Genomic DNA, 26131 nt, shown 5'->3' on the forward strand with positions numbered 1-26131 from the left:
TTTTTCTGGAATGACACCTTATTGGTTATTAATTATCTTACAGAAGTAATTGATTCTTTTCTGCAATGATAACCTATTAATACTATGATACTTGTGTTTCTTTTGTGCTTATTTTCAACAGGATTCTCTGGCAGCAGAGATAGAAGGGTCAATGAGGAAAGAACTGCATTTAGATGAACCCGACTCTCCTGACTTGGCGTACGACTGAAAAGAATTGGTTCCTAATTGATTGATTATATCTGAAGTTAATTATTATTTGATGAGAAAGAAAAAGACAGGAAATATGATGAGAAAGAAAAAGACAGGAAATAGTTGAGCTAGGGTTTTAGAATTAAATATTTCTGGCAAAGTGTGCATGATAGAGAGAAAGGAAAATAAATTGTCTGGTTGTTGGGGTAGTTGTATTTTCTGCTAAAGCTACCAAAAGAAAATGCCTGTATATAGGTTTTGCATTGTCTTATGAACTTTTTGTCCTTATTCTTGAGTCCTGAGAATGAAAAAAGGTTTGTTATCTTATGTGTTACCATGCTAGGTTTCTTCAGTTAGTGATTAGGGGATGAGTTCAATTCCTTGGGTTCTCTCTTCAGGTTTTAAAACAGAAGTTACCAGGTAATTATTGATCTAATCCATTTTTTACAGGGGGACAAGCAGTACAGAAAGGGATTCAGAGTGGCTGGGTATTTATAGTGTGATGCCCATTACACCTGTGCTGAAGTTCTCTTGAATTAAACAAGAGAGTGGTTTGAAAGAAGTTACATACTTGTGACACTCCAAAAGCTATAGATGGATACAGCTTGGCAGAAGTGGCCTTACTGACACCAGTTACACATGTACTCCAGTAGGTTTATCTCACCTATTTGTACAAAGGATGGACTGGTTAATTTGAAACAAGTTAATCTTATTTAGAGGGTTTGTTAGAGAAAGAGTTTACAAAGAAAGGACAGTCAGGGAAGGTACAGTAGCCACTTTCCAGAAACCTTGTAAGTATATTTACAAAAAGTTTGCACATACTTAAACCTTCTCTGAGCATGAGCAAAGAATTTTAAATGAGGGTCTGACAGAGTGAAATGTTGATTAGAAAGATGTAAGATCAGAAAGATACGAGCATGCTCAAACACCATAGGATCCTTCTGTCCTTCCAGAGTAATCTAACTTAAGGGTAGTTTAACTTCTTTAGAATTTCTTTTATATTGCTGTGTGTGTACCCAAGAAGGATACCTTTTTTTGGCTTCATGGCTTGTCTTTTATTTCTTTGCTCAGCAGTAGTGACTGTAGCCTCTGTGGGACCGTTTTTTGATAGATGCTCTTAGATTCAGTGTCTTAAAGATATACAGAGAGCCTACACGCAGAAATTGCAACTGTTGAGTGCTCATAGATAGAAGGAAAGAAACTTAAATGACATTAAATAGCATAAGGCATGCTGTCGTTGTTATACCCTGGCAGTGTTACCTTTAAAGCTGGAAGGGATGTGCTGATCTTGTGTTCAGCCATTGTTGAACTGTAAAACAGAGCAGGATTGGCACTTATGTAGTGTGATGTAGGGCAAGTTTATTTTGTCAAGAAACTTCTGCTGAAGTGTCATCTGATCTTAATCTTGAAGCAGATGAACAATGTTTGTTACAATATCAGGACAGCAGTGTTAAAGAATGAACTCTAGAAGTAGGTCAAAAATTAGGTTTCCAACCTTGACAGCCTCTCTCTAGATTCTTGGTCCATTATATTTCTGATTTTTTTTTTTTTTTTTTTTCTTAAAATGCTATTTAAGGAAGTCGGAAATTGGTTTCAAAAAGAAAAGTTACAACACTCTCTCGCATAGAGATACTTGGTATAGAAAATTCAAATTACCTTTTAAAATGGATTAGCCAATTCATAGTTAAGAACTGAATGGAGATCAATGTTGTTTTATAAAGACTCCTTTCCACACAATGGCTTTAAGGTGGTTCTAGCTGATGCACTGAAATGCTCTTTCACTTAATTTTTATTAATGTTTGAGAGGGCCCATGCACATAATTCTCAAATGTTCTGTCTAAAATATTCTAGGATGATGGAAGTATTGTGTTTATGGATTGAATAATGGCTAGACTGCAGTGAGTGTGGGACTCTATGCATACTACTTTTCAAAAACTATAAAGACAAGGTGGTTGCTGGAGCTGTGAATAGGAAGGGTTATTAACAAGCTGTTACCTGTTTCTCTGTTCCTTCTTACAGTAAGAAGGCACTGTGTGATTATTAACTGTGTGTATGTCTTACCAGACATCAGAAGCGGGTCTTCGAGACGGTGAGAAATGTTAACCAAGTTGTCAAGCAGAGATCCATGACTCCGTCACCAATGAATATCCCAGGCTCTAACCAGTCCTCTGCTATGAACTCAGTCATTTCTAGCTGTGTCAGCACTCCACGTTCCAGTTTCTATGGGGGAGACATCTCGAACATTATGATAGACAACAAGACCAATACCATCATCTTAGAGACAGAATCCTCTGACAATGGGTCAGTACTGTAGCATTGGACTTTGCTTTTGCTTGTTTCTGACATAAAGGCAAAGTGTTTCTAATTTACTCTTTTTGTCTTACATTGTGCAGTTAACACAGTGACATATGTCTTCAAAAGTTTCTTTACTTTGTGCTTACAGTTCTTGAGCACTCAGTTTGTTTAAAAGGAAGGCTTTTTGAAAGTACTGTGCATCAGTGTCTGCAACTCATACCTGTTCTGAGATGTAGCATCACCAGATGATGTAAAACCACCCTTTGTCTTTGCAACTGTGGGTCAACACTTAAAACTAATTATATTTTTACCATTTTACGTTAATTCCAGGGAGTTGTGATGTAAGTTGCAGCTGCAGCTAACTTTTGATCCTAAAAATAAATAAAATATGTGTGTGTAGGTTACCTAATATAAAAACTTATGAATGAAACCAATCAGAACTTTGCTCTTCTAGCTACTTGTGTCTTCCCCCAGTACAGCTCCATACTATGCTGCATATACTTTACAGTAAATATCACTTAATATCTCAAAACAATGAATATTTGTCAACATAATACACTCTTATGAATCATTATGGTATTCTTGCAGAGTTGGCCCTGTAAGATGTGGCCTGCTTACTTGAGTTTGCATAATGGTAAGAGAGACACAGGTAGGCATCTCTTATCTCATTTTAGGAGGAAGCTCTTAAGGCCCAGTTTTTCCAACCAGGAGTTTCCAGCCAGGAACTAGAATTCAAAACGGTTTTGGTATGAAAGAGAAAGAAACTATTAGTGTTTGCCTTTTTACTTTCTGGATGAGTAGCAAGTTGTTCCCAGACATAGTAACTTAAAGGTATTGGTGAATGTCTCAAAACTGTCCTGTGGAAGTTTTAAGCATCTCTAAGAATTTTTTTTTCTCCCTCCCCTCCCTTTTTTTTGTGTGTGTGTGTGTGTGTCCCCTGTTATGTTTTAGAAATGAAGACAGGATGAAGAAGCCTGGAACTCCAGGGACTCCAGGCTCCAGTGACCTAGAGACTGCCCTTCGTAGGCTGTCCCTCAGGCGGGAGAATTACCTCTCGGAGCGGAAGTTCTTTGAAGAAGAGCAGGAAAGGAAGTTGCGGGAACTGGCAGAAAAGGGTGAACTCCACAGTGGTTCTGTTACCCCCACAGAGAGCATCATGTCACTGGGAACTCACTCCAGATTTTCAGAATTCACTGGATATTCAGGAATGTCTATCAGCAGTCGCTCCTACCTGCCAGAAAAGCTTCAGATTGTGAAACCACTAGAAGGTGATAACAAAGGGCCTCGGCCTTTATCTGTTCTTCTTAGTGACTCTTTGTGGTCTCTTATCCATCACGAGAAAGCAGGAAATCTTTGCAATACATATTCTTTTTACTTTAGAGACAGTAATCCACGCTGTTGGTTTGAAATCTTCTAACTACTACATTTTTCCACAAGCCTTAAAAGCATTAGGAAACAATTCCAGCCAAGGCAGTAAAATAAATGTTACAGGCCACACATGCATCAACAGTGCAGCTTTACATCTAACCTAAATCTCAATGTTGCCATTTCATACTTAGAAAAGGAAGGTAGTTGAGTCTCTGCAATCTAAGCAGCAAGAGTATTAGTCATCAAATCTCAGTTCTGCAAATAAGTGTCTGGAAAGACCTTTAACTACTTCAAATAGTCTAGTTGGTCTAATAAGACTATTTTTGTGATTAAAAATGACCTCTGGACTTCAGTTGGCTGTTCTAGTGGCCACACATGATGTCTATGGCTTTGGGTGTCATGTGTGAAATTTTTTTTTTGTTGTTGGTGGGTTTTTTGGTTTTGTTTTTTTTAAACAAATTTCCTTCATATATTGTCTCAGAAAAAGGCAAAGATATAGGTAGATGGTAGTCAGGGCTAGCGCTTTTATTTAAAAGTACGTTTCTGTAGTCGTTCTAAAAAAGCTGACAGAGCACATACAGTCTGCCTGGCTTTCTTCGGTCCTTTCAGGTTGTTGCTGGAAGTTAGCTGAGTAAACTCCTTCAGGTTTTAAACAAAATGAAGCTGTTTTCCTATAGTACTTCCCAGATATGCTAGTTATATAATCTAGCTTTGGTTTCTCTCTTCCTTTAAGAGAACTCTTCTGTTACATTATGTTGTCTGTATGTGTTTTAATGGCAAAAGTTCCTTTCATCTTTTTAGAACAAATTTATTTCATCTGTAAGGAGCATTTAACATGACACATATTCAGAGGCAAAAATAACCCTTGTGTCCTGAAGAAAGTAATGTGCTGTATCTACCTATTTAAATGAAACTATAGCCATAGCACACAAGTCCATACTGTTTAGCAGATTTTAGTAGTTTGTTTTCATGACTGCTTTTAAATGGTCGTAAAAATTCTTGTACCACATGAGGGAAGGGGATGATCTAGCTTTGTTTCAGTTACTGGTTGCTACCACTGTAACAGATTTCTGTCACCATCCCATTATATCTGCTTTTTTCTTCCAATAAACTCCGAAAGTCTTTATCATCTTTCTATCTGTCTGGGTTTTTTTTCCTGGTTTTGTTCATTGTTCTTACTGTGTCATTTTTTTCTTAAAATTATTGCACCCTTTAAAGTACTTCTCATGTTTGGTTTTGGATCTCATTTGGAGTATGTTTGTGTCTGTCTGTTTCACAAGTTTAGTGTTTGTTATATTTTAATAAATATGTGTTTATGATTCTGTTCCTCACTTCAGCTTAGTTTGTTTCCCAAGTATTTTTCATGAGATTTAATTTTTTTTTTTTTTCCAACTTAATGGATACTTTCAGACTGCTGGGGCAAAATAGTCTGTTGTACCTGCAGACTGTTATCAGCAGTTATGCCTTTGGTGTTTATTACTGTTTTCCTAAGGGTGCTCATGCCATAAAAGGGAAGAAATAAAAATCAGTTCTATAATAAATTTCAGGTTAATGGCTTCTGCCCCTTTAAAGAAATCTTTTAAATCCCACAGTAAAATAGTGTGACAGAAGCACCTTTAAAAAAAGAAACACCACACTTTCTTTTAGTTGAATAGAATGATTGCTTGATGTGGCTTTCTTTAGTTACGGTCTAGTGGGTTTTTTTGGTTTGTCTTGTTTTTAAACTGTGCATCTGCAGCTTGTTGTGCCATAAACATGAAATAGCACTCCCTGGATCCTGTAGGAGAACTAGAACCTTGGACTGATTAAGTCTTCACCCACTTTGTTGCATTTGTGGAAGCAACACATCTTGAATTTCTAAGCTTTGTCTGGCCCCCATAGTATACATGCAAACGTGCAGATACCAGGAATAGAAAAACAAATTTCATTTACTCTATTAATATACTTTGCTCTTATATTTCTTCTTGCTTCAGCTTGACAGTCCCACTGTTGCACACTGATTGTTTGTTTTGTTTTTTTTTTAAAAGGGAGTTTACAACTGTTGTATTGCTTTCTGCGTTTTGTTAATGCTCTGTGTGGCAAAGTTAAAGCTCCCTTACACACATTTTATGAGATCAACATTAAGCTCTGATATCCTCTTTTTTGTGATGAAGCTTAGGCCACTTTGATTTCCAGTTTCCAAAAGAAACTGGATGTAGTGTCAATAGAAATGTTAAAGCCCAGAATGCAGATATATTATCAGTTAAATGCTTGTATTCTGCAGAGTTTTACTGAGTATAAGTTTTGGTGAACTTTAAAATGAAAAAGATTACATCTTCAGAAGCTTGCATGTAGAATTTAATTAGCAACAGGATTTTATACTTGCATGCAGCACAGAAATTAATTTTGACTTCTGTTGTTCTTTAATTTTTGAGAGGGTTGTCAAACAGCAAAGCTCTATTCCTTGCTTAAGGCTTGACAATATCTGGCACTTCTCCACATTCTGGAGTATTTCTTCTATATAGAAGCAAAAACCAATTTGTATTTATTTCTGAATTGTGACAATTTAGTCCCTCAAAACTTTAGTCCCTCAAAACTTACGTCAAATAAAACAAAATAGGGTCATTATCCAAAGTAATCTAGCAGATCCACTTAGCTAAAAATTACAGATTTTAAAAAGTGAGGTAGGCTTAATTAAGTGCTACTCAATGATCCCAGTCAGTCTAAAGAAAGACTTTTTCCTGTTCACTTCCTATTTACAGTAAGCTTCCTGTAATGCAATATCCTTACTGTAAAATGATAATTTTTCTCATTCCATGAGATTTTTCTCCCATGAAGAGGGGACAGGAGTGAGACAACAAAACCACCCTGATTTGAGCTGGCAGAAATGAAAATAAAGATGTTTTGTTTGTGTCATAGGGCTGGGAATGCATACTTTTAAGTCACGTGTTAAAACACTATAGTGATTCGTGGGCACATGGGAATATGTAGGCCCTTGCGAGCAGTGTTTAATCACTACTTGAGGAATCGGATAAATCCTTCCCTGATATCTTTGAGCCCATCTCAGTGTATTTATCAGTGTAACCTGTTACATTGCTGTTTCTGACTCGTTGTCTCTTATTGAACACTGAATACTGAATGCTTTTCTCTGTGAAATGCACCTCTTTCCTCACTCAAAACATTTTTCTGCCAAGGATGAAGCTACAGGTACAGTAGCATTCAGTCATTTGGTAGTTGAGTTCCTGTAGCATAGGGGCCATAGGAGTATTTAGGCTTGATGTATAGGTCAAGAGGTATTATCAGCTTCAGGCATGTGTAAACAGATGTGGCTTTCTAACATATGGTAGAAAGCTGAAATTGTGTGCAATCTGTGTGACTACTGTCCTCCTGTTAGCCACCAGTAGTAAATTCTGGCTTTCTCAAGCACCTTTCTTAGGGTGAGCTCAATGTGGGAACATGTGGTATATGTTCCTCTTAGAGCTTTCTGCGATGGTGCTCAGATCAACTGTTAAATATAAATCCTTTCTACTCCTGCTTGATGCTGTGAATTTAGGGGGATGAGAATACTGACAGGGAGGGGGTGTGCATTTGCACAAGTATGCTACATCTTACCACCAGACTTTGCCTATGTAAGTGTTGATGTGATCGGTTTATTTCATATTGATGTGGAAATGCTGAAGAGTAGGTGAAGCAGTTTTGCCTTGTAGCATGTCTTCCTAGAAATATTAAAGACTAGAAATATCAAACCCAGAAACATTAAAGGTTTGGAGCTCCCAAGCGTTTGTTCTTGTAGGTAAACAAAGTGGGATTTTCTGCCTTTTAGGTCCTGGATTGATTACTGATTTGTTTTGCTTGTCTTTCTGTTCCCTTTCAAGGTTCTGCCACTTTGCACCACTGGCAGCAGCTGGCTCAGCCTCACCTGGGTGGGATCCTGGACCCGAGGCCTGGGGTTGTCACTAAGGGCTTCAGGACCCTGGACCTGGACCTGGATGAAGTGTACTGCCTTAATGACTATGAGGAAGATGAGACAGGTGACATTTCTTACAAGGGCCTAACTACCTCGACGCCAGTTCAGCACACAGAGACCTCAGGTGAGAGGTCACAAGCACAAGTGACTGTTTCAGACAACAAGAATAACCCCCGCCAATCTCAGGCTTTCACAGAGGAGATGCAGGAGTCCGCGACTGACGATGATGAGGGGTCTGGTGAGGGAAACTCATTAAGTCCAGTAAAACTGACATCTTTGCAGGATTTTGATTACTGGGCCATTCTCGCATCTCTCCAGAACAGCATCCATAGTATTGCTTTGTGTGTAGCATCTGCACGTTAATGCGTGCATTAGTTAGAACATAACCATTCTAACATTGGCTCAAAAATCCTTTCTTAATAATCTTTTAATTTGACTTTTTTTTCAGTAACAGCATCTGTGGTCAATATTTTACTCTATTTTGATAAGAGAAGGCTGCTAAAAGAAAGTGGTTTGTTCACAAACCTTTGTGTGGCACATATGCAACTTGTATGTCTATTTAGTACACGCTCTTCAGTGTATATAATGTATAGACAATATATATTTTGTATGCCTATAGTGCAGATACTCTTCTGACTGTTCATAAGAGGTGATGCCATGCTTTAGATTTTTGTACTTTGGGGAAAAAAACAGAGACTAAATGATGACAAAAGGTGCATCTAAGTTGCCTTTGCTGAAACAAATGGAAGTGCCTTGAAAATCAAGCAAAGAAATTCTGCAAGTTTAATTCAGTTACGTCAGATATAATTGTCTGTTTTTAAATTCCCTTTGAGATAAAGAATTAAGAGGATGTTTTTATGCAGAGAATAATGACATTTTCCTCATTCCCTCTCCCCCACCCTATTAAATTCTATCCTTCCTCTTTATACCATATTAAGACTTAAACAATTTTAAGTGACGCAGTACTGCCTGAGTTATTAGGTCCTCTGAACTGACGTCTGCGGTCTATTATTGCACGAGGTTACAGGTTCTCAGACTATAGATGTGTTTTGGGTTTGTGTGGTTTGTTGGGGGGGGGGGCAGGGGGCGTGTGGGGAGCGGGGGTAGTGTTTTAATAAGCTATATAGGACTGTTGGTCTTTATTAGATTTGCCACTGGTAAAAAATTATATTTATTTCAGAATCAGAAAACTACTAGAACTCCTTTTTCTACAGACTCCTTGTTTTTACATAACTGCTTCAAATGAAGACACTTCCTTCCGCCTCCTTTTTATAGAATAAATCATAATTTATTATTTGGCTGGTCTTTGGAAGATGAGATTGTCTCAGGGCTAGACAATAATATTCTGTTATTTTCGTGAAGTGCAGAGGATCCTCAGCTCTCACTGAAATGGCAGTTCGGTGCTTTCAGCTATTGAATATAAGCTACTTTTTGCAGTCAGTTGTATTAAGATTAAACTTAGAATCATTTAATTTGGAAAATAACTTAAAGACTGGGTCCAACCATTAACCTAACACTACCAAGTCCACCATTAAACCATGTCCCGAAGTGCCACATCTACAGGTTTTTTAAATATCTCCAGGGATGGTGGCTCAGCCAATTCCCTAGGCAGCCTGTTCCAATGCTTGAACATTCAAACCCTTCAACTTCTCTTTCCATTGGCAAAAATTGTCTTTATTCTATGAGATCTATTGCCCAGGAATAATGATTATTTTTTTATATTAATATGGAAATAAATAATGCTTCTGCAGGAGTTGTATACAGTTTTGGATATTCTCTAGGTTTTTATCATTCTGAAGAGTCTGAGTAACAACAGCAAGAAAAGCTGCAGATCTAGGAAGCATGGCCTGAAATATTCAAAGACTGAAATAACTGGCATTTTTTAGAGTCTACAGAATAAAAGATTCAAGAAAAGATACAATTCATTTTAAAATGTGTTTCTGCAGAGGGTAAGGGAACAAGCAGTTCTTCATGTACTCAGGATACAATAATTGTGCAAAAAAAAAGCCATTTAGGTTGTATTTTGGGTGAAGAATTTTCTAATTGTAAGAATATTCAACACAGGAATGTATTGAAAATTTGGAAACCTTATCGTTGTGGACTATACATAGATAAGGATATAGACATAGTTTAGTTCTGTGGGGTTTTTTTAACAACGGATTCATAAAACGTCTGTGGGTAATGATTTGGAAGAGTTCTTTCTTTGGAGTAGGAAAATAAATGTAGACCTGTGCTGTGATTACAAACTGGCAAGAAAGAATAGTATTTCCCTCCATTTTCTTTCTCCGCTACAATTTGAATACAGGTCACTGTTATTAACAGGTTATTATTCCCTGGTTGCTGCTTGATTGTACCTCACAAAACTCTAGTTATCTCAGACAAGGTTTTTAAGCATATTCCCTACCTTATAAATTGGCAAAGTAGATAAAATCTATGAAATTGTCCTAGGAATCTTATTTCATCTTGTATTATTTGCTGAGTAATTTTAATAAATTACAGAAATAGAGAAATTGGTTAAAATTAATACCTTTGATGTGTAGAATGAACAAATGCACTGAAAACTTTAACTTCCCATTCTTTATCCTTCCTTCAAATTGCCCAGCTGCTTAGAATTTAGGAGTATCCATGAGCTACCACATTATTATTGGTTGTGTTGCTCAAATGAAGTAAAGACACCGCTGTATCTGCTTTTTGTTGAAGCAATTTGTCAGGTGGTATACAAGAAGAAAATTGCAGATGTTTTCAGAGTAGGCACTGACTAATGTGGCAGTACTTCTTAGGATCCACAATGCCCACTGAAGAATACCTCTGGGAGCAGAGATGTGTGCCTAGCTTATGAATTTATTTTGTATTTAAATATTGTGCAGCCATTGCTCCTCTTGAAAAAGCCTCAGCATTCTTTCTGCCTCCCCTGGATTTCTCTGTAAGAAATGCAACACAGGTAGGGGTGTGAATGGACATGCGGCTCCTTAGAGCACTGTCAGAAGTGCAAGGTTATGACCCCATTGCTTGCATGATTCTGGGGGAGATTCCAGCTGGCCACATACAGATTAAGCTCTTGATAAAGAATGTGGAAGTAAAATAAAGAGGAAAGGAGAGAAATATCTTGGATACAATCTCTAGTGACAGTGCTTTTGCTTGTAATCCAGAATAGCTCCATTGTGGATAAATCTAGTTCAAGAGGTTTGTAAAAGGCAGAAAGTATCTACCTACAGTTGCCATTGGCAGGCCATAGAGTGTGCCAGTCTAGAGCTACAGGTCTTCTAACCTGAGAACAAAATGTCTTTGGAAATACAGTGCCTACAAGGACCGTTCCCAGCAGGTGTCAGTCATCTTAGTCTTTTGGGTAGGCATCTGCTTCATTTGATACGTATGCTTTGAGGCTTGTATCTTACCATTTTTGCACTGGAGATGTTCTCTGGCAGAGTACTGTGAGGTCCCATTCTTACTGCCATTTTGTGGATGTGCAGAGTGCTGCTTGAGATGAGCCCAAGAGAAGTCATTTTAACATCCAGGCTCAGGAGAGCAAACGCTGCTGGTAGTGCCAAAGGTATCCTGTAGCCAAAATAAATGTATTCAGAACAGAGTGTCAGTTGTTTCTTGTTGAGTGATGGATAGAGTCAGAAATCATTCTGACTAAATAAGAAAAAATTACTGTCCTTGAATTTTCCCGTTCCTATGCTGAAACCTGTAGTATCCATTGATACGTAAAATAACTTCCTCACTGTATGTGCAGATTGTATCCCAATTATGGACATTTCATGCAATTTATGACCTGCGGTTGGTCTATCAGAGCTACATACTGTGTGTGGGCTCAATAACTTTATGGAAGATTGTGAATTCCAGAATCTCAGTTCTGGCCTAATACCCAGGAATAGGTTGAAATTTGTATATCACTTGTGTAGGCTCTCAGCACAATTGGAATGGTAAAGAAGTTATAGGACACAGCGATGTTAATACCATCTAGGACAAGTCATTTCTGCAGCACAAATTTTTAGTAACCTCAATATATTTTTTTATTCTTTGAAAGAAACTGTTTTATATTACAAAACTGTACAGTCTGTTTGGGGGGAGAGGTTGTTGGAGAGTTTTTTTGGTTGTTTGTTGTTTTTTGTTTGGTTGGGTTTTTTTTTTTTTTAATTCATTGCCTTTCAGGTTTTCCTTAAATGAAAAAACCTAAGCTATTCAAAGCACTTAATAATGTTGTGAATGTTCTCATTTTGAAGTTGGAAGGGCTACACTTGATTCAGTGTATGTTTAATTGCATGCTAGTATCGGGTGCGTGAACTAGTCTTTCAATACTTGTGTTTGTTAGTTCCACTGATTGATTGCTTTGAACAGAAGTGCACAGCATTACGGGATCAGCCCTCTTGTATTTCATGTTTAGACCTTAACCATGACATATGGACAACTTTCCAAATAGATGCCTAAATTAATGAAAATACATAATGAATGTCTTATGTTTGAGTTGTTTTTAGCAGGATTATTATACATGCTTCTAAGAGGTTACGATTGTACGGAAAAGCAATAAATGTTGTAACTCTTCTTAGAACTAAGGTATTGATGCATATTTAAATACATTTTATTCTCAAATGGCATGAATATTTCACAGTAATTATTTCTTTAAGAGAAGTCTGTCAGCAGTTGCTATCTGTGCTGTTAAAATGCTAGAATTTTAATTTGGGGATTTTAGCCTGCGTAAACTCATGCTGAAGCCACCTTAAATACTTTTGAAGTCTTTTTACATCGGTGCTCCATGCTTATATACATATGAGAAGCAGACCTCAGCCAGAAGAAAGCTAAGAAAATCCTGTCCAAAGAATGCCTGCCTTTGTTCAGTTTTTCATCTTTTGCTGTTTCCAAAGGCAAAATAAATTGACAGTTTAGAAATGCAGATATTCCGAAAATAATTTTATTGTTGATTGTTTAAGAAATGTAATGGGAGTAACACTCTTGGCATAGATGTACGGATTCTTGGAGGCTTCATGGTTACCCCTGAAACCAAGTGTCTCCTAAAGGACATTCTGGCAGTGTTTCCTGAAGGATATCTGAAGGCACCTAAACACCTTTAGGAGAGCACCATGATCACAGTTTACAGCTGTTGTATTTATCACCCATCTCCATCTTGTTGTAGTAGGTGACCCAGTCATCAGCTCCAGCATACCCTATATTCCCCCTGTTCTGTAAGCCAAGAGTTTTCAGTACAGGTATCACTGGGTATCAGAGCTCTCACCTTTAGTCACCTGGAGGAGATGAACTCTGCTAAATTTAGAGAGTACATGACGGAGCTATCTTGTCCTGTGGATCTAATAGGGTTTTGTGACTTAGTTTTGATGAATTTTACCTTGCCCAAAAATGGAGTTGGTGGCATAGACTGGCAAAAGTGAAGTCCATAGCTTGTATTTCAAATGATCACACTGGAGGGAAAAAGTACCTCTTAATGGTCCTTCATTGTCCTCTTCCAAAGCAGGCAGAGCTTTTTTTTTCTGTTCAGCAATAAAATAAACTTCTGACTCTTTAAAACACTGTCTGTTGCTCTAAGTACCCCCCAACCTGGTCATCATTCCCCCCCCATCTCACTAGCCTATGCTGAAGAGATGCCCAAATTCCACTGCTCTCTCTGCTGAACCAGCAGGAAACCAGGTTTCTTCCTTTTGTTAAAACATGCCAAAGAAATGATGAGCAGAGTGGCTTCCTTCAGAGCTGGACTAAAACATTACCTTTATGCCAGTCTGCATCAAGTTATGCTCTGAAGAGACCTGATTTTTTTTTTTTAAGTTCATTTTTGCGTGAATCCTTATTTGCCAAAATAGCTGTTTATATAAAATGCAGAGATTTACTGGCTGCTGTGAGTTCTCTGCCTCCTCACTATTCGTCTAACATAACAGCTAATTTGAGTTTGTAACCAATGGTACAAAAGTTAATGGTGTTTTAGTATAGCCACCTCTTACAAATCTTCCTTAAACTCAATTTGTCTTGACGCCTTTTTGTGCATGGGGCAGGCCGCTGGTTTACCTACTGCAACTTTGTACCTTTCTCTGCACGAACTGGTTGAAAATCCAGATTAAACAGTCTTTTGAGGGCTCCCTGAGCAGAAGATCATGTCCTAACGCACCTGTTTTGCTGTTTGCACCTAGCAAAATGGCCCATAAGCTCTGAGTACTGAAGCTGGATCTGAAACAGCTCTGAGCTGTATCAAATCAGCTTTGTGTTGAGTGGGGAAAGCTCTGTTTTACCAGAAGATGGAGCTCTCTGCAGTCAGTTTGACTAGTACCTGCCTTTTTTTTTTTTTTTTCTTCAGTATATTGAAAGAATTTTTTTACAACAGTGTTTGTGCTTACAGGAGAGTTATCTTTCAGCTATAATGTTTTGCATTTTTTCCAAAATGTCTAAGAATTATTTGAGAGAGCTTAATAAGATGAAGAATCGTTAATGACAGAGACAAAACACAATCCAGCAGTAATCTAAGGTTTAGCTTGAATGTTAATTTAGGGGAAAAATGCACACACAGTTCAGTTTATGTTTTCCTGATGGATAAAATTACATGGTGTTTCTGTAAATTTTGTTAAACACTGAACTATGTACAGATTCTTTTTCATACAAATATGAAGCTTCATTGTTAATCATCTACTACTATGCAAAAGAGGGTTGAAATAAAACATTTGGTTTCAGACACAGTCACATGGAGCAGGTGTTTATATTTAAAATGATACTTTCGTGTATGTACATGTAAAGATAGTCTGTTTTATTATAAACTTATGTATTACTTCCTCACGAATTTATACCAACTCAAGATACGGCCATTCTTATGTAAAATTACTAGGTTAGGAATGAGTCATTTTGTTTCTATTTTATAAACTTTGTTCATTTACAGCAACAGGTTCTCACTCTCTTTGTATTGCGTCCAAAGGATGGAAAATGCTACAGCACTATGATACACCCCATTGTTGACTGATGGAGGATGAAGCTGGTACAGGACTTTCTTAGTGGTATTTGAGGGTGGAATACATCTTTGGAAATTGATTGGGTTTTTTAATAATTTCAATTCGTTTCCTCTTATTAGAGTTGGTGATTTCTCTACTTTTAGCAGCCTTCTCCTATCTCTGACTCATTAATAGCAATGAGTCTTGCTTTTGCTAATGCAGCTGTGTATCTTCAGTATGCCTGTTTCCAATCTGAGGGGATGCCCAATGGATATTTCAAATGGGGAAAATGCACTTGTATTGCAGCTATGTGCTTTGGGTTGAGCTTGCAATCTTAAACCGGCATTGCTTTATTCTGTTCTCTGTTCATCATCCAGGAATAATTGCTTTGTTTCTACTTGATTTATGTTGAAGTCCTTTGTTTTCTCTAAATAACCAATTTTTTTCATGTGCAGTTATTTGAGCTCTTTCTCCAGTTTTTTTTTTTTTTAACTCTCTACAATATGGAGAGAATCATGATTGCTAGGCTGTGCTCCCTTGTAATAGCTTTTATAGTGCTCACACTAATCTCTAAAGCAACTGGATTCCTGAAGCATCATAATTACCATCTCTGGAGGTGAAGTAGAGCTTGTTATTACGTTATGCTATGCTAACATTTGAGTGTGTTAACATGACACTCCAGTGGGTTTTTAGAAATATCTTTCTTTAATGTACAGCAATACATTCCAGCGCTAACTAGAAGTTACCTCACGTTGTATGCTTAGCCACTTCTGCTTCCACTGTTCACACTCCCCTTGCTCTAGCCTTCACACGCTGCTTATATGTGTTCTTAAAGGACTACCTAACTGCACACACTATTTTGGAGCTGTGATACTTTATATATGAAAAAGGGAACACAGCCACGATTAAGACTTGCCTTGCTTCTGCTGAGCATCTCTGGAAGTTCAGAATGGTGTCTGGTCTAGTTGGTCTGTCTGTCTTTTGCAATGTGTTGAATAGTTGTGTACTGTGGTATTAAAATGTGGCTTAATCAGGGAATGGCTCAGAGGGTTGGGTAGGACCGGGAGGGAGGGAGCTGCACACGGTTTTTATTGTGCATGTCTTTTGACCACTGCTAAGTTTTGTTACTAAGTAAGAGAACCTATGCAATCATGATGTCTTTGATGTAATATTTAACTCTGGGTGTTTTTCAACCAGCTTTTCAGATGCATGGCTCTTAAATTTTGTAGTTATTTTGCAATGGCCACAGCTGCATTATACAGCATGTTAGTACATCCACAGAAGTATCTCTACTAAGAAGAAAGAAATTGGCCTAAGTCCTTCAATTTTTAAATTGAGCTGTATTGCTTCCTTCCCTGTTACTGTTGCACTGACAGAGTGGCACCTTTATACCCCAATTTGTGGGGAAAATTACTTGCTACACTGTTTACAAATATTCAAAACCTGCTATATGGTGCAGCTGAGGACATACATTCTTAAAGAACCTAAACACATGCACAAGAGAAATGTCACAGATGTACAGTAGTGGATCCAAAAACCTACCACTTTCCATACAGTGGATGTGAAAAGTCAGAGACCGAGAAACAGTAATATGTGTCAGTCCCCTCCCTGCCCAAACAATCTATATTCCTGTAGTATTAGCAAGCTGGATCCATTACTGAGAAGTAATGGGGATACCTTTTTTGTGGATCAATCTAAAAGCTGAAATGCATGAGCATTCAGAAAATCTTGGTGCTCCTGAGCTGGTACTAGAAATGCTGCTTGTAATTTCCTAGTGATGAAGTTGTTAGTTTAGATGAGGACTAGCATTTCAAGCACTGCCTTGCCTGAATTTGGTTTGAGCAAAACTCACCTGCAGTGTTAGTGATTGTAGGGAAGTTTCAGCAGACCCTTTTAGCACTGGTCTTGGAGTCTTAGATGTGTTTGTTTTGAAGAACAAGTGTCTGTTAGAAGACTGTAGTACTTCTGTATTTCACTTTACTTGCATTGATCCTGTCTGAGGTACCTCATCACTTTTTGCATCTGTCTTATCAGCACACAGAACTTTGGTTTTCCCCTTTTCTGTGTAAAATGCAAAGAATTTGCTTTTTTTTAATTTAGTACCTCATCCTGGGAAGTGCATGTCACAAACCAACTCCACCTTCACCTTCACCACCTGCCGCATTCTGCACCCTTCCGATGAACTCACGCGAGTCACACCAAGGTAAGGGTTTACTGTGATGGCAAAGCATTCAGCTCTGTCAGAGTTTTCCCTGTAAAGAAACACAAAGTAATGGCATAAGCAAAAAGCATTAGCCACACTGGTGAATTACAACACACCCCCAAATAATTCCTCCCATTTTGAGTTACCTCAGCGTGATTTTTATCTGAGAGACACGTGCAATGTTTAGGGGAAAAAAAAAAAAAAGTCTCTACTTAAAATATTGCAGGAACAACGTAACTAAGTTGGCTACCAGTATGCAAACCTGACTACCCTTGATCCTAAACTAGTTGTAGTCCTTATGTGTGAATGCACAGAACATGGTGTCTCACAAAAATTGAGAGAGATTTTTCCAGGGAGGAAAAATCTGTATCTTCAGCGCAGAAGAAAAAGGGATGCACAGGTAAAGAAATGTAGAATGGTACCCAGGAAGTACATGAGGAATGGAGGAGGAAGTACGCCTTAATCAAAAAAAGGGAGACATCTACTTTGTTTCTTGGTGTAATTGTTGGAAATGAGTTCATAGTAGCCAGACTATGAGCAATAATGGCTGTTGACATGTATAGGCAGTACATGCTGATAGAAGGCAATTTATAGCCTCATAGAAGGTGAAGATCTGAGAACCAGAGAGGGTGAGTGAATTTCCTACCTAAAGAGGGAAACTTTCCTTCCTTAGCAAATCAGCATTTAAAGAATGTTTTTTCTGTTTGGAAGGACCATGCCTCATCGCTTTCTCTGCCCTTTCCAGCTCCTGTGTGGGAGTGTACCATTGTGTAGGTCCCCATTCAGGCATGATTTGTCTAGACTTGTTTAGACAGGAGATGGGCGCTGACTAAGGAACACATGAAAAGTAAGGGTATTAAATATGAAAACCTGCGAGGTGGAAATGAAATGGATGATGATTAAATGTAACTTTTCTGCTTCCCTTTCTGGACTAAGTTAATCATGACCTGTCTGGTTTTTCTTTACTCTTTTCTGTCAGTCTTTCCTCTCAACACTGTTACTGAAGAGATCCTTTTCTATGGCTGCAGTTCTATTTTAATTTTCTTACTATCGTTGAATTGCTGTTAATTGTGGTCATAATAAACTTCTTGATTACATTGGTCACTAAATCTAACAGATCAGCTATAACTGACAGCTAAATTCAGCACATTTTCAGCTGCCTTAGTTAAGCTAAAGTTCATCATCCATTCAGGAGGAAAAAGAGCATAATAAACAATATGATGCTTTCAGCAGACATGTTTAAGGAGCTCCTCCTTACCAGATATAAACGATTCTTCACAGGTCATGTGAGGAGGACGAGGAAACTGCATTATGTCTCGTTATGCTGAGAGGAGGTATAGGGCAGACACTATGACCCAGCGTGACAGGGGGTGAGCAACACTGCCAGCAGCCTCTGTTGGCAGGGTCATGTACAAGGAATGCTAGTGTGTGTGGCACCAGCTAACCCAAAGAGTTTTGGTATTTACCTACCTGGTTGCGTTTTAACCTAGCCTCTAACCCAGGTGATGCTCTAACCTGACTAAATTTCATCTGGCTAAATGAGATGCTCATTTATTTGTTTCTCAATCTAACTCTGAAATTGTCACTGGGCTGAGTTGCTGAAGCCAGTTTGAGTCTGTTTCTGTGATTGCGTCCGGGCTGCTCTGCAGTGTTGGGTAGTTTGATCGGGAAAATATTTTCCTGTTAAAGCAATACCAAAATGGTGTAAAAAGCAGAAAAAGCAACACCTACATAATGACTGCTTTCTTGCAGGGATGTCTTTTTTTTTTTTTTTTTTTTTTTAATTGCACTGTAGTGTGTACTTGTGCTGACAAATTAGTAGAAATTCCAATCTAAATATCTGTGCAACTGAAATCTGGAGCTGGAAAGAATGAAGCTGTTGGAGTTGTTAAGCCCTTGGAGTGCTGTAGTTTCCATCTCGTGACTAGGACATCTTAGAAGCCTGATAATTAACACCCTATCTCTGGATTTCCAAAATGTACTTGGGCCTACCCTGTAGAAAGTCAGTTCACGCAATAAGTTCTGTTTCTCTTTCTTTTCCCTTCCTCATGCTTTGCAAGACTTCTGTACTTCTGTGCCAGTGTGGGAGATGCACCGCAGTGGCTGTCACTGCTCTTTAGTTCCATCATGAACTGGAATCAGAGCTATGAAGGTCAAGCTTTAATCAATACCTAAGAGAAGAATTGTGAACTAACTTCTCCTTTCTACTCAGCCTTGCCTTCAGAGTGCATGTGTGTGCTGCTGCAGTGGGCGTGTGTGGCTTCCTTAGCTCTGCTGTGAAGAGTCCTTCTCCCCTGCTGCTGATTCAGTCCAGGCAGAAAGAAGAGGACGTAAGGAGAGTTTGACACATCTGCCACACGCACTGACATCCATAGCACACAGGGGGGTGCAAGAAGACCAATTCTGGAGTCACTTAGCAAGGCTGCTTTTCAAATTACACTACCCTTAATACTAGTTTTCTCAAACAGTTTACAGGGAGGAATATATGGGATTCCTCTTGTTGAATTGCAACTGGAGGGTAAAAATCCTTTGGCAGTTTCACTTGCTTATGGCAGAAGTTGGTACAGTTCCAAATCACTGTAGAGATCGTGTGGGTCAGATCCTATTTGGCCATGGAAAGAAGGCATGACTTGAGACTTAATAGCATCAGGCTAGTATTTCCTTAATTAAGGAGTGCCTTAAAGATATGAAAGTACTGCTGATTTTTAGAAAACCACTGGACTAGAGTTTGTAGTGTTATGTTAACTTGTGTAACCTGATCACTCATTAGATGATGTTCTAAGCCCATCAGAAACTGTGGCTCAGAAACAAAACATTCCGGGGTGTCTAACCTGACAGGCACAGTAGTGTTGGCTATACAGAGTTCATTAATGTAAGGTGAAATAAGACTGCAGATTCCAGTCAAGACATCATCTAGGCCCTTCTGTCCATCTGGGCAAAAAGGATGCAATTCATTCATTGAGTCTTCTCTACACCTGGAAATCCAATCAGATTGTCTCAGTGCAGCTGTTTGATTGGATTTTCTTGGTACAGAGAACCCAACTTAAGTTAGTTGCATGTATGGCTGAGCCAGTCCAACAGCATGGCTCTGCTGAACAGGGAAGATCCTGTTCTTTCCCTTGTTTCTTCCCCTCCCAGCTGCTTAGTTTTCCCACTGTCTTACATTGGCTTTAGCTTTTTGTCTGGCTCTTTGCTGAGTGTCTTCTACTTGCTAACCTGGCAAGATGAAGGGGAAGATCTCTTTCTTTGAGCAGTGGTGAGCTATCAGGTCAGTGAATTCTCTGTTAGCATCAAGTGTTGCATTGTTCAAGACTCTTTAAATGCCATTAGAGGGGATGAATCCATGCCTAGGAAATATTACCATGGAATTCAATTTTTTGTATGTGTATATATGGCAAAAACCATGGTTAGAAAAAGTTGGAAAGGTTTTTTTAAAGGTGCACAGAACCCTTGGGATTCTCCCAGATAGACATGAATTTGGAGTGTCATGGATGTCCCACATGCCTCGTTTCTGGAATACCTGAGTACACCATGCCTTATTTAATGAATGGTGTACCTTGGACTGCCATAAATTTTGAGTGGGGATTGTCCATAGCTAAACATGCTGTGGCTAACCTGATCTATTACGAACAAGATTTTTAAGGATGGCACTGTAGTGCCAGAAACACACAAACCTCAGTGTCTATGAGATCTCATACTGTGGCACAAAGGATTTGGAATGTCTCCCTTGTGTTGATAATTCTTTGGAAATAGGTGCTGCATTGAGTCCGTGTTCACTCAGATGGTCAGCTTGTGAGGAGACGACAGTCTGCCAGAATGAATACTATTTGATATGCCTCAGGAAATCCCAACCCCTAATAACTATCAGTAGTGTGCTTAAGAAAACAAAATGCCGTAAGATAGCACCAAACTCAAGTATGTAGTGTCTGTCACTTGTCCTATATGTGCAGTTTATTGCCCATTTAATATTTTCTTGTTTGCTACCTGTACGTAGTTTATTTTGAGAAGAAAGAAATGGAATTGGGGAGCAATTTAGCAATGTTTCAAACTATAGAAATCAATGTTTTACCAAATGAACAGTAGAATGGCTCTTTGTTGTGCTTGGTTTGCTGCTGAGTTATCAGTTACCCATTGGCCAATTGACAACCAAGAGCTTGACTATTTTTCTCATCACTTTCGATGATTATTCACAGCATTGTGCATCTCCATCAAAAGTCAGATCCCCCATCCCCTTCCCCTTAAATGAAAGCAAATTCAACATAAGAAGAGAAGAAGGGTTTAACCATACCGAAATGCATGTTGGTGACAATGCCAACTTCCAGGAGCTTTGCTACAAATGCTTCCGGAGCGGATACGTTCCCCTCCTCCTTTGCCGCTGTCTCTGCTATGACCCAGCAGTACGAGAAGGACTAGCAGTTCTGTGTGTTTATCAGAAGCAATGTGGTGGTGGGTGTTGAGAAATGCATTAATCCTGTGAGACGGGTGGTGAAGGTGAAGTATGCGAAGTGGAGAGGTGTGTTTTGTAAGAGATGATGTTTTTGCCCTTTCCATCACATTTGTGAGAAGCTGGGAACTGTCATTTTTCTGTGCACGCTCAAAATGGATAAAAGGCCTTGCTTGGGGTTAAAAATCTTGCTTGCGGTAAGTCTTAATTCCCTAGTGCAGAGAATAATTTGCCTGTTCCTTTGCTTTCAGCCTTAACGCAGCACCTACTCCAGCTTGTGGCAGCATTAGCAATTTGAAAGGCACCCCAGTGGCTACTCCCTGTACTCCTCGGCGTCTGAGTTTGGCTGAATCCTTCACTAACCTCCGGGAATCCACAACGACGATGAGCACGTCTCTGGGGCTGGTGTGGCTGCTGAAGGAACGGGGCATCTCAGCAGCAGTGTACAATCCACAAAGCTGGGACAGAGCCAGCAAAGGCACCCTCCTGAACACATACCCCCCTAAAATGGCGATCATTCCTTCCACTCCACCAAACTCACCTATGCAGACACCTTCTTCATCCCCTCCATCTTTTGAGTTCAAGTGCACCAGCCCACCTTACGACAACTTCTTGGCTTCGAAGCCTGCTAGCTCAATCTTGAAGGAGGTGAGGAATAAAAAGAACATCAGGAACAGTGAGAGTCAGACTGATGTGTCTGTTTCCAACCTTAATCTCGTGGACAAAGTCAAGAGGTTTGGTATCGCCAAAGTTGTGAGTTCAGGACAAACGTCAGCTCCTTCTTTAACTGATGACCAGGGACCTCTTCTCTGTGGGGCACAAGGACCGGTGAGGGCCCTTGTTCATGGAGGCCTGGCACCAGACGGTCTCCCATTGGGCTGCCCTGCCGTGACCAGTGCCATCGGGGGCATCCAGCTGAACACTGGCATCCGAAGGAATCGGAGCTTCCCCACCATGGTGGGTTCCAGCATGCAGATGAAAGGCCCAACATCTCTCACTTCGGGGATCCTCATGGGAACCAAGCTCCCGAAGCAAACTAGCTTACGATGAAGGACTTTTATTTTTACAGCTAGTCTTTTTAAATAAAAATACTCAGATTTTTTTCTCCGATCTTCTTTTCCTCTCTCCACCGCCCCTTCATTGCCTCTTGAGTTTGACAAATCAACTTCGTGCCTAATGGGAGAAATGTGTAAACTTTGTATAAAATGTGTAAATATGTACCAGATCTATTGTAACTAATTGGATTATTTTACTGTTCAATTGAGTGCAAAAGGCTCTACATTAAGATTGCTGTATTAAGGCTAACTTGCTAACCTTTTGAAAAGGTTTTTTTTAAGATGCACTGAAAAAACAAAAGAACAAAACCAACAAAAAATAACTTGACTAGAAAAACGTGAATTCTGTAGCTAGCCTAACTTGAGTCGAAGGTGCATGGGGAAGCTATTGAACGTGTTATGTAAGACCTCGCATTACATCACTTGAAGCATGGGAGCATTTGTTCTTCATTAAATACTGAAAAAAAGCTCTCAGTTTAACATGTGGTAGTTACAATTTTGCTTCTGTAGATGAGTTGAGCTGAGTTACTGGAGTGCCTGGCTGTTATGCCTGAATGGATGGAACTTTTTTGTTCTGTTCTGTATTCTGCTCCTCCACAAAATGATAAACTTGAACTAATACTGTGTTGAGGTCAGCAGGCCTACTGGGTACCTGGAATATTGACATATTCCTACCACCGCTGCTTCATTCGGAACGCTTACGCTCTGTGCAACTTCTTTTTTTCTGTTTTGTTTTGTATTTCAATGCTGCACTGGATTGTGGAAGGGAAAAATGCTTTACTGTGTGTTGCTGCCAGTGAAACATACTTTGTCGGTGCCCCCAAAGAAAACAGTTTTCACAACTCATGAGGTAAACATAGCAGTGACTTCCTAGAAGTCAAAGTTGCGGAACAGATTGACAGATAAGAATGTTATAAAAGAACATGTAGCAAAAACAGTATTAGGAAAAGGTGCGGCCTTGAAACCTCAGCAGAGAACCACAAAGAACATTTAGTAACGGAATGGTACAAGCTGGAAAGAGCAGCTTGCAGTCCTCATGCTGATCTTCAGGTTTCATGCATGTCAAGGACCATGGCCTTGTATGCCAGGTGAGAATATTCCCCACCCATTTTCTGATTTCTTTTTTCAGAGAAAGGTTTTTCATTCAAAGTTGGACCTTAGCAGAAGTAAAAATATGGGAAACGCTTTATTCCACAGTGTGTTTAAACTGAAAAAACACATCTGTTATATAACATATAACCCCCACTTTTCCAGAAAAGAAACAAAAGACCTCACACAACCTTTAGTTACAGCCAGGTGATCCTAATTTATTGCATTTTTGTTCTCTGTTTCACCAAACTTCTGCTGGGTGCTTGTAGAAAGAATTGAAATATTCCAGAACTGGAACAGACTTGGAGGGAGCTTGTTTGTTTCTAGAGCTGAGCTGAAACATACATTTTTCTGGAAGTGGGGGGACGGAGAGGAGAGAAGTGGGGAGGATTTAACATCCGCTTTCTTTTCCTTGCACTTCTTGTGGCATCTAAATCAAGCTCCCCATTTGTTACCATAATCACACTACACGTAATTGCCGTGAATTGCTGTTTGTACCAGACTGTTACTAAATCATTAGCACTGATAATTTCTTGTACAAATGAAACTGTCTTTTAGTCTTTGTGACGAGAGATAGGTGGGTGGTGGTTTGTTTTTTTCTGAATGAAGTAGTTATTGCATTAGTGATATGGACACTAAGGATATTTTTTGAGAAAGAAAAAACACATCGGTTGGTTACTGCATGTGTTTGAAGACTTCTATTTATTCTATGAACTTACAATGTTTTAGTAAAATGTCATCAGCTCTCTTGGCTGTTGTATGTGTGCACTTATTGCAAGTAAATTTAAGTATCTTTTTATTTGAATGTATCTTAAACCAGTAGATAGAATAACAGTTGATTATCATGGACTTAATGGACCATTTTATATACCCAGAGGAAGAAAGCAATACCATATGAGAACTTAAAAGTGTAGAAGTTAATCATACAATTGGGAAGTATTATTTAGCCTTTAAATAAGCAGTAGGAGCTGTCCACCCACCAGAGAAAGCAATTGTAACACATCAGAAAGATGAAGTTTAAATTTTTCTTCACTAATATCAATAAAATAACAGAAAAGTTGCATCGTTGTGTATTATTCAACTTTTTCCTGTTCTTTTAAGGTGATATATCTTCCACCTTGATCCCTTGCTTTCATCTCTCAGTCAAAGCAAAAATAAGAGGCCATCACCAGGTTTAGTTTTTAAATTCTTAGACAAAGAAGTGTTTGAAAAGTTCTGAGATTTTAAGATTGCTGGAACTGGTGAAACTTAGGTCAAAACAAAAAATATAGAAGTGGATGCGTTTGTTTACTTTTGAGTTCCAAGAAAGCAGAATTGGATGTTGTGTAGTTTGAGCGGGAGAGGGGTGTGAGTTCTGCCTAATATGGTGCAAAATCTGTAGTGACAAAATGTGAAAGTACAGAGTAAGGAGGAAACATCTTGTGTTTTCCAACAGAGACAGAAGTGAGGTCTGCTGTTAGCTGGTATCTTCATTACTGAGAGAGGAAACAGCCCACTGATTAAACGCCAGGTACTGAGAAACTCCAAAAGGTCCTGTACACATGGTGAAAGCTAAGTAATGATAGAAGAGCTCCTTGGAGGAGAGGGTAGTGAAACAATAATTCATAGAAAGATTAGACAGCCTCCTACATTGAGGAATGTGTGTGATGTTGGGAGGCAAATAATACCATTTATATCACATACTTGTTACAGAGAGAAAACTGGAGGGCAGTAATGCCAAAATAAACTTTTAGAGGGCTTGCATTAGTATGACGCAGTGCTGTGTGACAACTGCGAGAAGGGCTGATGCCATGCTGGGCACATCCAGGTGCTGTGTCAGTGAGTACAGAGACTCATCCCTCCTGTCTGCCCAGCCCCGAGCCTGGGGGGGGCTCAGGATCAGAAAGTTAATAGTTAACAGGAGGGACCCAGGGAGCAGGAGTACAGTGCATCCAGCCCTCCATGCCTGAGGACAGGCTGAATTAAGCAAGTGCCCCTCCTGGGAAGGGGGGGCAGCTGAGGCTTGTCCATAGGGTGTTTGTGGTTTTACAGTGAGTAGGATTTTGGATTTAGTTAACTCACGGAAGGGTGTGTAGGTGTGAATTGGGAAGGAAATCTGGAAACCATCACAGATGTGTGCAGAAGAGAGACTGAGGAGGAAAGCCCTCATAAGTACTTGTAGTGGGACCTATCAATGAAAGTTGATGCTTAAGGTTTAAAAAGTGGAAAGTTCTACTTGGAGAAAACTGCATTCTGTTAGCAATAAATACCATATCAGGATATTGTTTGGTCCATCTGGACCTGATCCGTCCCTCCCTCTTTAAAAAGCAAATAGTCAGAGACATGAGCCTAGAAGGACTTCCACTTAAATGGGAGAGTTTTGCAATCATAGGGTCTGCCTGCATGTATCTTACTGTAAGACTAGTATTGAGATATGAGCATTTTGAAGAAGTGATTTTATCTTATTGGAACTAAAAATTAATATTTTAATTCAGGCTAGATAAGTCTTTTTTACAGGCTTTTGTGTTTTATCTGGACATTGCAGTGGACAAATTCAGGTGCTTATGGCCTCATGCAGTACTTTCCTGGGCCTCTGGGAGCAAGGACGCAGCCCAGCAAGTCCAGTTCCCGAATCCCTTC

General features: G+C 39.2%; 1 protein-coding gene across 11 annotated transcripts in view; it reads left to right on the top strand.

Annotated features, from left to right (window-relative positions):
• TRAK1 (trafficking kinesin protein 1) overlaps nucleotides 1–24573 on the top strand; it is a 138770-nt gene extending 114197 nt beyond the window's left edge. For 6 of the 11 annotated variants that reach the window (XM_074840856.1, XM_074840846.1, XM_074840882.1 and 3 more), the window contains 6 exons: nucleotides 122–198; nucleotides 2254–2490; nucleotides 3436–3752; nucleotides 7707–8036; nucleotides 16822–16924; nucleotides 21620–24573. In XM_074840856.1, the coding sequence (XP_074696957.1) occupies nucleotides 122–198; nucleotides 2254–2490; nucleotides 3436–3752; nucleotides 7707–8036; nucleotides 16822–16924; nucleotides 21620–22418 (1863 nt within the window). In that variant the 3' untranslated portion in view covers nucleotides 22419–24573. Of the gene's footprint in view, nucleotides 1–121; nucleotides 199–2253; nucleotides 2491–3435; nucleotides 3753–7706; nucleotides 8037–14708; nucleotides 14769–16821; nucleotides 16925–18205; nucleotides 18295–21619 lie in introns of those variants that run through there. The other 5 variants (XM_074840873.1, XM_074840929.1, XM_074840903.1 and 2 more) reach the window with 4 other exon arrangements.
• The last annotated feature ends 1558 nt before the right edge of the window (nucleotides 24574–26131 follow it).

This window comes from Strix aluco, chromosome 1 (genome assembly GCF_031877795.1).
Source record: "Strix aluco isolate bStrAlu1 chromosome 1, bStrAlu1.hap1, whole genome shotgun sequence".
Classification (NCBI taxonomy): domain Eukaryota; kingdom Metazoa; phylum Chordata; class Aves; order Strigiformes; family Strigidae; genus Strix; species Strix aluco.